Source organism: Rhinoraja longicauda, chromosome 17 (assembly GCF_053455715.1).
Source record: "Rhinoraja longicauda isolate Sanriku21f chromosome 17, sRhiLon1.1, whole genome shotgun sequence".
Classification (NCBI taxonomy): domain Eukaryota; kingdom Metazoa; phylum Chordata; class Chondrichthyes; order Rajiformes; family Arhynchobatidae; genus Rhinoraja; species Rhinoraja longicauda.
This window is the reverse complement of record NC_135969.1, coordinates 22,629,802-22,644,474: the sequence shown is the minus strand read 5'-3', so window position 1 is coordinate 22,644,474 and position 14,673 is coordinate 22,629,802. Positions and strand designations below refer to the sequence as shown.

The 14,673-nt window shown below is 43.8% G+C and overlaps 1 protein-coding gene across 1 annotated transcript in view; it reads right to left on the bottom strand.

Moving 5' to 3' along the window:
• rnf123 (ring finger protein 123) overlaps positions 1 to 14,673 on the bottom strand; it is a 180,052-nt gene that overhangs the window by 107,665 nt on the left and 57,714 nt on the right. The window contains exons 20-21 of the mRNA XM_078414350.1: positions 7,119 to 7,239; positions 4,350 to 4,451 (exon numbers count right to left, since the gene is read on the bottom strand). Coding sequence (XP_078270476.1) covers positions 4,350 to 4,451; positions 7,119 to 7,239 — 223 coding nt within the window. The remainder of the gene's footprint in view (positions 1 to 4,349; positions 4,452 to 7,118; positions 7,240 to 14,673) is intronic.

Sequence of the window (14,673 nt, the reverse complement as noted above, 5' to 3'; positions counted from 1 at the left end):
TTCGGCTCGTCAGATGTCACGGGGTGCCCCGGGGCAGTATGGGTTTTTGGCGCACGCGGCAGATAAGGGAGTGAGTGGAGAGAGAGTGTTCTGTGGCAGTGAATTAAAGTGGTGTTGGATAAACTTGGTCTGCTGCCTCGTTCTTGGACGGACAGCTCCGTGTCCGCTACACTAGCCAATATAAATTATTTGTTTCTTGGGCGAGGAGATGCCGGAGTACTGGATGGCTAAGGTTGTGCCTCTATTTCAGAAGGACTGTAAAGAAAAACTTGGGATCTATAGATCAGTAAACTTGACATCTGTGGTATGAAAGGTACTGGAGAGATTCTGAGGGATAAGATATATGCATTTCAATATACAGGAGTTGATTAGGGATAGTCAGCATGATTTTGTGCATTGGAGATCATGACACATGAATTTTTTGAAGTAGTAATCAAGAAGGTTATGGCAGGGCCATAGACGTAGTCTATATGGACTTCAGCGAGTCCTTTTTTAAGGTTGCACATGATAGGCTGCCCTGGAAGATTAGATCACATGGAAACCAGGGAAAGCTAGATAACTGGTTAAAGAATTGGCTTCATGGCAGGAAGCAGAGGGCGGAAGGTAGTTTTTCAGACTGGTGGCCTGTGAATAATGGTTTGCCGCAGACTGGCCCTTTACTGTTTGTATCTATATCAATGATTTAGGTGGGTATGTGCAAGGCATGATTGGTATGCTATTGGTCACCCTGTCTTCGTCAGCACAGAGGATTTTAGATTTTCTTTTAGATTTTAGAGATACAGCGCGTAAACAGGCCCTTCGGCCCACCGAGTCCACGCCGCCCAGTGATCCCCGCACATTAACACTATCCTACACACACAAGGGACAATTTTTACATTTACCCAGTCAATTAACCTACATACCTGTACATCTTTGGAGTGTGGGAGGAAACCGAAGATCTCGGAGAAAACCCATGCAGGTCACGGGGAGAACGTACAAACTCCGTACAGACGGCGCCCTTAGTCAGGATCGAACCTGAGTCTCCGGCGCTGAATTCGCTGTAAGGCAGCAACTCTACCGCTGCGCCACCGTGCCATTGGGCTGAAGGGCCTGTTTCTGTGCTCTATGCTAAATTATTTGTTCCTTCACCATTGGGAACAAAGGTTAAAATTCTGACACACAAAAACTAAGAAAAAGCAAATGTGGTTGCTGAGTTACCAATACTTTCAGGATGTAGGCTGCAGAAACCTGACTCAAGCACATTCCTCATCTTGGCAAGACCCTTCCAACAAATCCATCAACCATTTATTGCTATTCCATGGCCTTGATCCACATAACATAATTGTTAGTTTCTACTGGCTGCTCTAAGTCACGTTCATCATAAAGACCTGGTTTTTACCATCTGGTGTAATAAATATTTAACTTTATTTGAAGCTTTCATTTCAAGCAGGTTGGGAACGACAAAGTCACTCCGAAATTAATATTACAGGCTGTTTCAGCTGCTACAGCTCCCGCTGCTGATGGCGGTGCTGCTTTCATGCAAACACATCCACTTGGCTGCATGGTGGCAAATTCAATGTTGTGAGAATTCAATGGGGAACAAAGTTTATTTAAAATTCCCTCTTGTATTGTGAAAATTATAGGAAGACATATTACAAAACAAATGATGGTAACTGCTTGGTGAGGCTAACAACTTTAATTGAAAACACAAAGAGCATTGTTCAGTTAAACTCCATAATACAGCCACTTCATAATCTACCCATTCACCTAATCTCTCAGATTTCTCTGATCAAGCCAGTCTCCGAGGTTTTCTCCCACAAGAGCCATCTAATCTCACACTTCTGCTGGTTATTTAATATTCTTCTCTCTTTCAAGCAAATGCCTCATTTCATTTTTAAACGATCATTAAGCAAAAAAACTGCAGATCCTTTAGATCTGATGTAAAACCAAAGTACTCAACAAGTCAAACAGCATCTGGTTCTTGGACGATATTGACTTTGATCAGTGTATGCAGTTAAGATACTATACTAAGACAATGTATTTTTAATTTACCTTTCTAATTTACTTTTTATCTCCAAAGACCACTTCCCAAATAAGTGCCACTCCTTTCCAAATCCCTCGTGTTAACTTCTACCACAACTGGGGCCTCAACAATTCTCAGCAAAGTAAGCACTGACATTCTACATATTTATGGCAGGAGTGGTCAAGATTTTCCTGAGTTATCTGCATCCTTTGACACAGCTGAATATACAGTTCCCCTCCTAGACCTTTCAACTGTTCTCCAGTTGTGTGGGATTGTGCTCATCATTCTTAATCTACAGCCTTAGTCACAGTCATCCACTGTGTAACCCGTGTTCCCCAATGATCTATAATTGCCTCCTCTATTATTGTTATCCACTTGTTGCCTTTCAGCATCATCCAAAAATACTGGAGGAAGCTAACCGTAATCCCTACAATTTTTCCTGATGCCTTCACAGTCACAAAATTGTCAGACATTCATTACTGTGCCCTGAGCTTCAAGTATCATAATTACTCGGAATTCCCTTCCTAAACGTCTTCACCTCATTTCTCTCCTCTTCCACTTTGCCCTGTGGAAGATGATGAATCGATCACCTTGCTCTTTGGGTTGGCCATCTCTTACCCATCTTGCTGGCGACACCGTGATTGGTGGATCTGAGGACAGCGAGGAAGGCTGTCAAAGTATACAGTGGGATGTAGATCAGCAACAGAAATGAGCAGAGAAATGGCAGGTGGAGTTTAATCTGAGTAAGTATGCCTTGTGCACTTTGGGAGATTGAATATAAGGGGAAAGTATACAGTTAATGGCAAGACCTGAACCGCTTTGATATACAGAGGGATCTTGGGATCCAAGTCCATGGCACCCTGAAAGTGACAACACAGGTAGAGTGGTAAAGCACTTGAATGGTATACTTGCCTTCATTTGTAGGGACATTGAGTATAAGTTACGATGCAGCTCAATAAGATTTTGGTTAGGCCGCGTTTGAAGTTGCATGCAGTTCTGATTGCCCTATTACAGGAAAGATGTAGAGGCTTTGGAGAGGGTGCAAAAGAGAATGCTGCCAGGATTAGGGGGTATCAGCTATAAGGGGAGGTTGGACATACTTGGATTGTTTCCTCCAGAGCACTGGAAGTTGTGGAGAGACCTGATAAAGGTTTTTAAAGTAATGAAAGGTATGGATAGGATAGAGTCAGAAGCTTTTTCAAAGAATGGACATGTGAAAGATTAGAGGGCATAGCATTATGGAGAGAGGGGCAATGTTTGTCAGTGTGCGATGCGTTCCTGGAACACTTTGTCAGGAGTGATGGTGGAGGCAGATACGATAGTTGGTGTTTAAGAGGCTTTTAGATAGGCACGGAATTGCAGAGAATTGAGGGATAGGGATCATGCTTAGACAGATAAGATATATTTATCTTGATATCTTGACATCATGTTGGGCACAGCCTGTTCCTGCGCCGTGGTCCTATCTCTCACTGACAAAGCATTTTGGCGTTGTGAACAATGACGGCAGAGTAATATGAAGGCCTGTCATTGTTTAGACTATCCGCAAGATTTGTGACGTTCCACATCGCAAACATTACATTAAGGGGTGGAGGCAGTGTGTTTGACTTCCTAGAACATGGAGTAGCCATTGCACATCAGCTACTGCACAGGTTTGGCAGAGTAAGGCTTTAATCCACAAAGACCAAGACAACTGGAGATAAGACTCTGCTGAATAGATATTATTGATTCCACTTTCATGTTTATGTCTCTTAGCACATACACACTCAGACAAGGTGGGGTCAGGCACAGATGTTATTGCCTATTTCCTTCTTCTTGTTATACTGCCTGTAACCCAGCCTGAACTAATGCTAGTTGCCACATTCACCTACCTAAACCATTTACTATCAATACATCACTGAGTACAATACCCCTACACTATTTGCAGCCGGAACATGGCAAAAGTGAGTGTTTGCTTTACTTAAACTCCTCTCACAATCCATTTGATGTTGGTGTATGATGTGTTACATACATACCGAGCAATTCAACTAAAATTGCGATCATAATTGCGCTCTCATGCTTCGAACGTTTTGTTTTGAACTTTTCTTCAAAGCGCATTGAGAATTTATATGATAAAGCACATATTTAACTTAATTGTGCACGCACGTATAATACACACCTATTCAATTGGCATGCTCAGTCAAAATATCATTGGAATCTAGAGAACAGGTTGTATGTTTAACATACAAGAGATGTCACACGGAAATGAGCACAAATTATGTTTTTTTAAACACTGAGTTGCTCTGAGGAAATATACATTGGTATTGATAATTGAATGTAAATAACAATCTACTCATACCTATTGCCTCACCTTTTAGAGTTTTTTTTAAATGCGAAAGCAGGCCACCGAGCCTCTGCTGGTCAAAGTAATCCACCTTCCCATTGAAGAAGAGCTGGGGGGGTACGTATGCATCTGGAAGCACAAAAATAAAGTAACCACACACATGGACGATGCGTCACCACTCCTCACAGCCAGTCAATGGCTCACCACTCCACAAGCCCAGTCATGGGGTTAACCATTTCACCCACCCAGTAACTGGGTCACCACTCTACATACCCAGTCAACGGGTCACCCCTCCACACACACAGTCAATGGGTCACCACTCCACACATTCAGTCAACGGATCACCCCTCCACACACCCAGTCAACGGATTACGACTCCACATACCCAATGTACGTATAGGTTTATTATTGACACATGTACCAAAGAACAATGCTTTGCATACTATCTAACCAGATTGGATGTACTATAGATAAATACAATCAAGTCAAACTCAATTATAATAGATAGATAGATTCTGGAAGGACCGTTCAGAAGCCTGATAACAAGACGGGAAGAAGCCTTGTGGTTATGCGCACTTTCAAGCTTCCGTGCCTTTTGCCAGATGGGAGCAGGGAGCACAAAGAATGATCGGGTTTTTCGAATGATTGGAGCATGTACTCCTCCATGCTTCCTGGTCAATAACTAGCTCCTTTATCTTGTTAACACTGAGGTCGAGGATCATTGGGTCACCACTTTACACGTCTCAGTCACTGGGTCACCACTTTACACATCCAGTCAAAAGGTCATCACTCCACACACACACACACACACACATACACATACAATCAACTGGCCACCACTCCACACGCCCAGTCAACGGGTCTGCACTCCACACGCCCAGTCAACGGGTCACTACAGATCACATTCAGACACTGGGTCACCACTCCCTGCACCCAGCCATTGTGTCACCACTGCTAGCATTCACTGTAGTTAATGGGTACCCAGGTAGTAAAACACACAATCAATAGAATACCACTCAGAACACACTAATAAATAATTGGGCAGCATTCAACACTGCACCATTTGTTCCACAGTCTGCCGTCAATGAGCCACTTGGCATCACACGTGCTTGGTTAACGGATCACCAGTTAACCAGCACATTCCCTACTCAGTGGGTCATAACTCATTTCACACATCTAGTCAATGATTTACCACAAGCAGAATTAAAATGTTATCATTCAATGGCTGACCTGATCTGTATCTCAGCTTCACATTCCTGCCCAGTTCCCATCACATTTCCCAAAAATCCAAAGATTTATCATGTTCTTTAATTGCTCAGCACCCACTGTACTCTATTTTCAGTATTCCATAGATTTATAACCCTCAGCAAGTGAGCAAATGTGAGATGTTGCACTTTGGGAGGTTGAATGTAAGGGGCGAGTACACAGTTAATGGAAAACAGCATTGATGTACAGAGAAATCTTGGGGTCCAAGCCCATAACTACCTGAAAGTGGCAATAAAGTTGATAGAATGGCAAAAACGACATGGTGTGCTTGCCTTCATTGGCTGGTGTATAAAGTATAAGAATCAGGTAGTCATGATGCAGCTTTATAAACCTTTGGTTGGGCTCCATTTGGAGTATTGTGAACAGCTCTGGTCACATTACAGAGGGATGTGGAGATTTTGAAGAGGGTGCTGAGAAGGTTTACTAGAATCCTCTGGATTAGAGAGTATTAGGTATATGGTGAGGTTGGACAAACTTGGATTGTTTTAGCTGGAACATTGGAGGGGAGACCTGATAGAAATATATAAAATTATGAAAGGCATAGAAAGGGTGGATAATCAAAACATTCTTCCCAGGATGAACATGCCTAGAAGGCATAGCTCTAAAGTTATAGGGGGTAAATTTAAAAGAATCCCTGGTATCCTGCCATAGGTTGTAGTGGAAGCAGATGCGATAGTGGAGTTTAAGAGGCTTTTCAATAGACACATAGATCTGCAGGGAATGGAGGAATATGCATCACGTATATGGATTATACATGAACCGTTTGGATTCTGGATTTGGATATGGATTAGGGCTTGGTATATGAATATGGATCAGGGCGGCACAATGGCGCAGAGTTGCTGTCTTACAGTGGCAAGGTTTGATCCTGATTACGGGTGCTGTCTGCAAGGAGTTTGTACGTTCTCCCTAGGACAGCCTGGGTTATCCACAGGTGCTCCAGTTTCCCCCCACGTTCCAAAGACGTGCAGGTTAGTAGGTTAATTGGCTTCTGTGAATTTTCCCTAATGTGTAGGATAGAACTAGTGTGTGGGTGATTGTTGGTTGACAAGGACTCGGTGGGCCAAAGGGCCTATTTCTATGCTGTATCTCGAAACTAAACTAAACGTGCAGGCAGAGAAGATTAGTTCAATTTGGCATCATGATCGGCACAGACATTGTGGCAGTTGGGTCTGCTCTTGTGTTGTACTGTTCGATGTTCCAAGAGAACAAATTCTTCATCTCCATGTTAAAGTGGCAACTCTCATTCTGAGAGCATACATTGGAATGTACTCCTCATTGGAAGAAATATTCTCCTGGCACCTATACGTTTTAGAAAACATATGTTTTCCTTACTCAAAGTCAATCCTTACTCTTCCATACTCCAGTGAGAATAGACTCATGCACACCAATGGTCCACGTATGATAACAGAATAACCATGAAGCGAGGAGGCAAGTTTATGCTTCAAGATAGAACTGTGTGTTCTTTTCATTCATAACATGCAAGTGAGATGTTGACCCCACCATCACTCACGATTAAACACTGGTCTATACCTTCACTTGGTATTGCTGATGGATTCCTCAGTCTGTACTCATCCCAATAACTTCGCAAAGCAACAATCAGTCGATGCAAGAAGCAGACCATGTATTCAGGAGGGCAAAGAATTGTTGGATTCTGAAAAGTAGAGAAAGATTTCTGCCCGTTAGCCCTACAGTGTTTGAATTAGTGAATGTTGGTTGGCCAGATAAAGGCAACAAGGGACACTTCTGGATGGTTAGCTTTTCAAAGTGAGCAAATGTTCCAATTTCCTCATAACATTGGATCCGTGTGGCTTGACACCTGAAATCTAGGAAGCTGCCAAAGACTGAGATCTAAGATGGACAAAGGAGGGTATGGGGAAAGAGTGATGGAGGAGGAGAAAGGTAGGGAAAGTAGGGGTGGGAAAGGGGTGTGGAGGATAAGGAATGTGGAGAGTAATGCGACAGAAGGGAGCAAGGAAAACTTGAGGATTGGGAAGAATGGGGTAAGACGTGGGGTGTTTGATGAGTGGAGAAGGGGTAAATGAGGAAAAAAGGCTCAGGGAAAAAATGGGGTACCAATGTGCGTTGATGTATGGGGAAGGAGACAAAAAGCTGGGGTCAGGAGGAAAGGAGAGAGTCTCCATTAACAAGAGGTGGAAGACTAGCTCGATGGTGAGGAGGTAACTTCAGAAAAAAGGTCCAGCCGGGGTAATGGAATTAGGAAAATAGATTCTGAAGGGTCTCCACCCGAAAAGTCACCCATTCTTTCTCTCCAGAGATGCTGCCTGCCCTGTTGAGTTACTCCAGCTTTTTGTGTCTATCTAATGGAATTAGGAGGTGGAAGAGGGGCAGGTGATTGAAATTCCAAACAGATGTGAAAGGAACTTCTTTCCACCAATAATTAAAGGTAACTGAGATTCGTTGCATAGCAAATTGCAATATAAATTGGATGAATGCCAATTGTGGAGTTTAAGGGGCTTTCAGATGGACACACAGATCTCCAGGGAATGGAGGAATATAGATCATGTGCAGAGGAGATTAGTTTAATTTGGCATCATGTTCGACACAGACAAAAGTAAATTCTCCTGAATGCAACTTAAGAATTCTGTGCCTCTAAACTTTTCATACTGACTGTATCCCTGTTCATATTCAAACAACTGAAATACTCGAGTTTGTAGAAGAAGCACTCCCTGGAACTATGCTACTTGTTTCTGGTTTCCTGCTATTTCAAGTTATCCATCCCCACCATTCTCTTCTTCTTGAACCTCACTCCAGTACCACAACCACCATCCCAGTAATGGTCTGATAACGCTGGAATCCTTCTTAACCCTAAACTCCAGCAATTAGTCACCGACTCATCAACTGCCATCTTCTACACCCTCAATCTCCCCAAAATGCATATTTAGGCAGTCCCTCGATTTCACAAGGGTTCTGTTCCTGAAAACTATCGGTACACCGATTTCACAAAGGGTCTGAAACATCCATTTTCTATAAAACCCATAACTTTCACTCTGTATACACAACATAATTCTTTAATTTCATTTAATAATCATCCTGATGCCACTCATGGCTAAACCAGTAGAATATAGACTGCATCCAGTCATTAATGACTGCAGGTCCACCACGGATTTTCCAGCACCTTTAGGTCCAGACCCTTGCTGGATGATCCGTTTTGCTGGACCAACAGAGGTTACGACCTCTGTTGGCCAAGATACCGGCCCACAAAGTCAGCCGTGGAAGTCAACTATGGGAATGGATCTGCTGGTTCCGGCCCAGCCAGAGTTCCAGAGCCCCGGTCGCAGGGGTCAAATTCGACCTGCCGAATGGCCGCTGAAGTCCTGATGAGGTTGAAATCGGCCGCCTCATCCAGCCTCCGCACCACATTTTCGGGGGGATTTCCAGAGGAGATTTTAAGTGCGCTCCCGTAATTTTGTCTGGATTAAATGAGGTGCCAGACCACCAGTTGCTGGAAAATCAGTGGTGCATCTATACCATGAAACATATTATTATAATTACTATTAGTGTGAAAAATGCTGTTAAAAAGTGTGGGATTTTCATTGCCAGCTAATTTGTAATCCAGGAAGCCTCTTTCAAACCTCCCCAACTTCACACATCAGTGTACATCCCACCACCTTTACTTAATCAGGTGTCCTGCAAAAACTTCAGCCATCCATTCACCTAATGCATCTCAAACAACTGATTCATGGTTCCCCTCTTTCTCTATGGCCTGTCACTTCTTTCTGCTCAGTTCCTCTCTCAGTTTCTGCTCAGCCTCTCCACCACCCTGGGGATTAGTTGCCTGTGTTGATGTGGAACAGGTGATGCCAACACCATGCCAGACCTTTGTACAGCAGCAGCTGGTGAGGTTACTGAACAGGTTCTGTTGCTGTGAGAAATTAAATTTTGTCAGCTCCTTCACACTGCTAACTACAGAATCCAGCTGGTTTATGCCCAATCCTTGAAGTCAGGAAATCAATCCCGGTTCCATGCTAATGCCAGTTAAACAGTTTTAGAGCAAGTGTCCATTTATTCCCATCAAGACCTCGAATCATCGAGTAAGACAGCACAGAAACAGAACACTGAATCTACTCTATCAACCACCCATTTACATTAATCTTATATTAATCCTACTTCTTTATTTTTCCCAACAACTCCACCTGCTTCTACCACACACTAAACACTATCGACAATTTGCATTCACCAAATAACCTATGAATCATACATCTTTGGGATCTGGAACATCCAGAGGAAACTCTTGCATTTATAGGGAGAATTTGCAAACTCCAAGCAGATAGCCCCCTAGGTCAGGAGTAAATCGAGATCTACGGTGCGATAAGCCAGCGGCTCTATCAGCTGTGCGATTATACTGCCCAAACTTGAATTTACATAATACCTTTAAGACAAAAAAAAGGTCAAAGACACTTTGTAAGAAACCTATTTGAGACCAAATAACATTTAAGACCAATCAACATTAAGACGGGGAAGCAAAGCTTGGTCTCAGAACTAAATCTTAAGAATATAGAAACAACTAACAGCAGATGCTAGGTTAGAAAAGAGGACATAAAGTGCTTGGAGTAACTCAGTGGGTCAGGCAGCAGCTCTGGAAAACATTGATAAGTGACGTTTTGGGTCAGGACCCTTCTTCAGACTGTTTGGCGGGGGGGGGTGAAACGCGGGAGGGGAAGTGAAATAAAGCTGTAAGAGAGGAGTGGCAGGACAAGGGCTGGCAGGAAATAGATTGATACAGGTGAGGAGGGTTTTTTGATAGGCAGATGGTTGGACAACAGCCAGAGATGAGCAGACAGGTGTGAGATAAAATGTATGAAGAGGTGCCAATTGTGAAAATTCATACTGTTGGATTAGAAACATAGAAAAATAGGTGCCCTTCACTCATTAGCTGATCATCTAAAATCAGTACCCTGTTCCTGCTTTTTCCCCATATCCCTTGTTTCCTTTAGCCCCAAGAGCTAAATCTAACTCTCTCTTGAAAACAAACTCTCTGTGTAAGTTGCCCAAGCGGAATACGAGTTGTTGTTCCTCCAATTTGCGCTTGTCTTACTCTGGCAATGGAGCAGGATCAGGATAGAGGTCAGTATGGTAATGGGAAGAGGAATTATAATGGCTAGCAACTGGAAGATTCAGCAGGCCGAGCTTAAGTGTTTGGCGAAACAGTCGTCGAGGCTTGGTCTCGCCGATGTACAGAGACCTCATCGGAGACACCAGATGCAGTAGATGAGGTTAGACAAGGTGCACGTGAACCTTTGTCTCACTTGGAAGAACTGCTAGATTCCCTGGACGGGGGTGAGAGAGGAGGTATAGGGACAGGTGTTACATCTTCTGCCACTGCAAGGGAAAGCACCTGGGGAGGGGGTGGTTTAGGTACAAACAGATGAGTGACCCAAGGAGTTGCAGTGGGAGCGGTCTCTGAGGAAGGCGGTAAGGGGTGGGAATGGGAAGATGAGATTGGTAGTGGGATCACGTTGGAGGTGACAGAAATGTTAGAGGATGAAGTGTTGGATGTGGAGGCATCCCTGAAATTCTATCCTTGTTCTGTCTGGTCGGAGGGAGAGCAAGAACAGAACTACAGGACACAGAGAAGACAGGGGTAAGGGATTCATCTATGATAGCAGGGAGTAACCACATTTACTAAAGAACAAGGATATTTCAGATTCCTAGAATGGAAAGCCTCATCTTGGGAGCAGATGCAGCGGTGACAGAGTAAGGGAACACATCTTTGCAAGAGGCAGGGTGGGAGAAGTGTAGGCCAGATAACTGTGGGAGTCAGTAGGTTTGCAGTAGATGTTAGTCGTTAGTCTATCCCCTGACATGGAGACAGAGAGATCAAGAAAGGGGAGAGCGGTGCTAGAGATTGTCCAACTGAATTTGAGGGCAGGATGGAAGTTTGAAAGAAATAGAGAGGCAGAGAAATGTAAAGAGGAAACTCTTGATTCTGTTTTAAATCTTTACTGAGATGAAAGTCAGGCTAACTGTATATCACATTAACGGTTAAGCAGAAGTAATAACATGATTTTTTTTTAAATAGTCACTTATATATGTGGTGGTGGCAGTGGTGAAGAATCCCAGAAATTTGAACAAACAACTCGAAGCCCCAAGTTCACATCCCATCGTGGTACGTATGGAATTTAAATTCAGTTAATAATCTGGAATTTAAATATAAACCTGGTCACTCTTACCAAAGATGTAGTAGAAAAATGCTTCTGAACAAAATTAAGGATCTCTAATAAAGCGCAAAGTGCTAACTCAGCGGTCAGACAGCATCTGTGGAAGGAGTGGCTGGGTGAAGTTTCAGGTCAGGATGATTTTTCAGATTGATTATAGTAGGGGGAGAGAGCAGAAAAAGAGGTGGGGACAGGACAAAGCCTTGTAATTGATAGGTGGATATAGATGAGGGGAGTTGGATTGGCACAAAGATGGACAAAGAATAGAGAATCGAAAAGGAGACGACGTGTATCAGATAAGAGGAGTGAAATGTAAAGCCAGAGGAAGGGTTTATATGTGGAAGGGGATGGGAGGGCACAGGAAAGAGAGAGGGAGAAGTGGGGGGGTTACTTAAAATTGGAGAATTCAATATTCAATATTCATTGGGTATAAGCAACCCAGATGGAATATGAGATGCAGCTCCTGAACTAGCTTGTGAGTTGAACTAGCATTGAACACTAAAGATGTGGCAATGGGGGTCTAGAAATTGAAAGTTATTGAAGTGTTGAAGAATGTGTGGTGTTAAGGATGTAGGTCAGAAGGGACTGGACAGGAGAGGGACAAGATAGAATCAAGGTATTTGGAGATGAATTCAGTGGGCAGCAGCAGGCAGAAACAATGGGTGTGCAGGGCAGTCATGCTTATGATTTTGGGAGGGAGATATGGGGAATATGGGCTGGGAACTGAGGGTGGAGGTGTGGAGGGGATATAGGCGATGATATTGGTAACAGTCTAGTGGATGATGACCAGGTGGTCATCAGTGAAGTAATGGTAATGGTATGAGATGTCCAAGAGCTGGCTCCTGGCCTTAGCAGTGTAGAGGTCAGCCTGCCAGACAATTGCACCTCCCTTGTTGATTATTAACAATATTGGGAGTGTTAATGAGTGAGCAAAGGGCTGTGCTTTCAGAGGGGATGAGACTGCAGTGGGTAAGGGGAGTGGAGAAGTCAAGACAGTTGAAGTTGCGCTGGCAGTTGGAAATAAAAAGGTCCAGAGAGGGTAGAGGCCAGCAGGGTTAGTCTAGGAGGATGCGGCATGCTGGGGTGGGGGAAGGGGTCATCACTGGGAGGCAACGACTCCTTGCCAGGAGTAGGAGAGATGGCATGGTTAGCATCGGAAGGGACCACGGGAAAGGTTGTAGGACCTAGCATTGTTGGTATTTAAGGTCCCTGGTTTGGAGGCAACTGGGAGAGCAGTAGAACCTAGGAGTGTCAATCAACGGGAAGCTGTCAGAGCTGGCAGAGTCCACTCCTCCGGCCAGGCAGTGGCCAGGGCAGCCATCGTACACAGCTGAGTTGACAATCCCCAGCCTGCAGGCGACTGGATGCGGTGAGGGTTGCCATTGGTGGTCCCAGCCAATGTGCAGCCAGGGTGGCAGTGTGGGTTGGCATGTCGGCGCCCCTAGGATCTCTCAAGGTGGTTTGCTCATCACCATCCACAGACCTAGTCTGGCACATTCAGTGGTGATATGTTAAACTGGTACGTACGTGCCTGAGTTGAACAAGGCAGCTCACCACAAAAAAGATATTCATACCCATATTAACACAACTAGTGGATCAGAAGTACTGTTTCTATCATGTTCCTCTGCACCTCAAGGAAAATCTAATCTAAATATAAATTCTAAATTCACCAGAGAATATTTTAAACATTTAATCCTCAGCCATCAAAATCAAAGACCAACCCATTTACAGGTAGAGAAAAAATGTCATTTTTCACCACTAGATGGTACAATTGTGCAAACATTGCTCAAAAGATTATACAAAACGGAAAGGAGAACGCCACAGCGTTTGAATACTGCAGGACCAAAACCAGTATCTTCAAAATAAATAAGAACAATTATAATGGTATGAAGTGGAGTTGCCTAAGGTGGATTGGGAAAAAAAGCTGAGACAGGCCAGTAGAGGACAGGCCTGGGGTATAAGCTGCCCAAGCGAAATATGAGGTGCTGTTCCTCACAGCACCTCATATTTTGCTTGGGCAGCTTACACCTCAGCAGTATGAATATTGACTTCTCTAACTTCAAATAAGCCTTGCTTTCCCTCTCTCTTCATCCCTCCCCCTTCCCAGTTATTCGACTAGTCTGACTGGCCCCTTGATTACATTTTATGCTTCGTTGTATGCTTCGTTGTCACCTTCTCCTAGCTAACAATGATCTATTCTACATTTTCCTTAACCTGTATCCCCTTTGATGTCTCATTTTCACACCTTACACTTTCTTATCTCTGTGTCTCCCATTTCCCTGACTCTCAATCTGAAGAAGGGTCTTGACCCAAAACGTCACCCATTCCTTCTATCCTGAGATGCTGCCTGCCCCGCCGAGTTATTTCAGCATTTTGTGTCTATCTTCGGTGTAGACTCACATCTGGAGTTCTTTCCTACACATGGCAGATATAACAACAGCTGCTCAGAGCTCAGCTCAGGTCAGGACAGCTCAATGTAATATGGAAAGCCAAGACTGTGAGTGATCTGGTTCAGCTTAGATGTGTAGGAAAGAAAACTGCAGATGCTGGTTTAAATCAAAGGTAGACACAAAATGCTGGAGTAACTCAGCGGGTCAGGCAGCATCTCAGGAGAGAAGGGATGGGTGACGTTTCGGGTCGAGACCCTTCTTCAGACTGCTTCAGTCTCAATCCGAAACATCATCCATTCCTTCTCTCTTGAGATGCTGCCTGACCTGCTGAGTTACTCCAGCATTTTGTGTCTACCTGTGGTTCAGCTTAGATGTCATTTATGAATAACAATGGAATACGTTGATAGCTTCAAAACAGAACTTATAGTAAATACCAAAATAACTCTCCTAGTCCTTCCAATGTTGAAATAGTTGGAATTTCTGCACATCCAATCCTGGTTACCAGGGAAAGTGGATAGT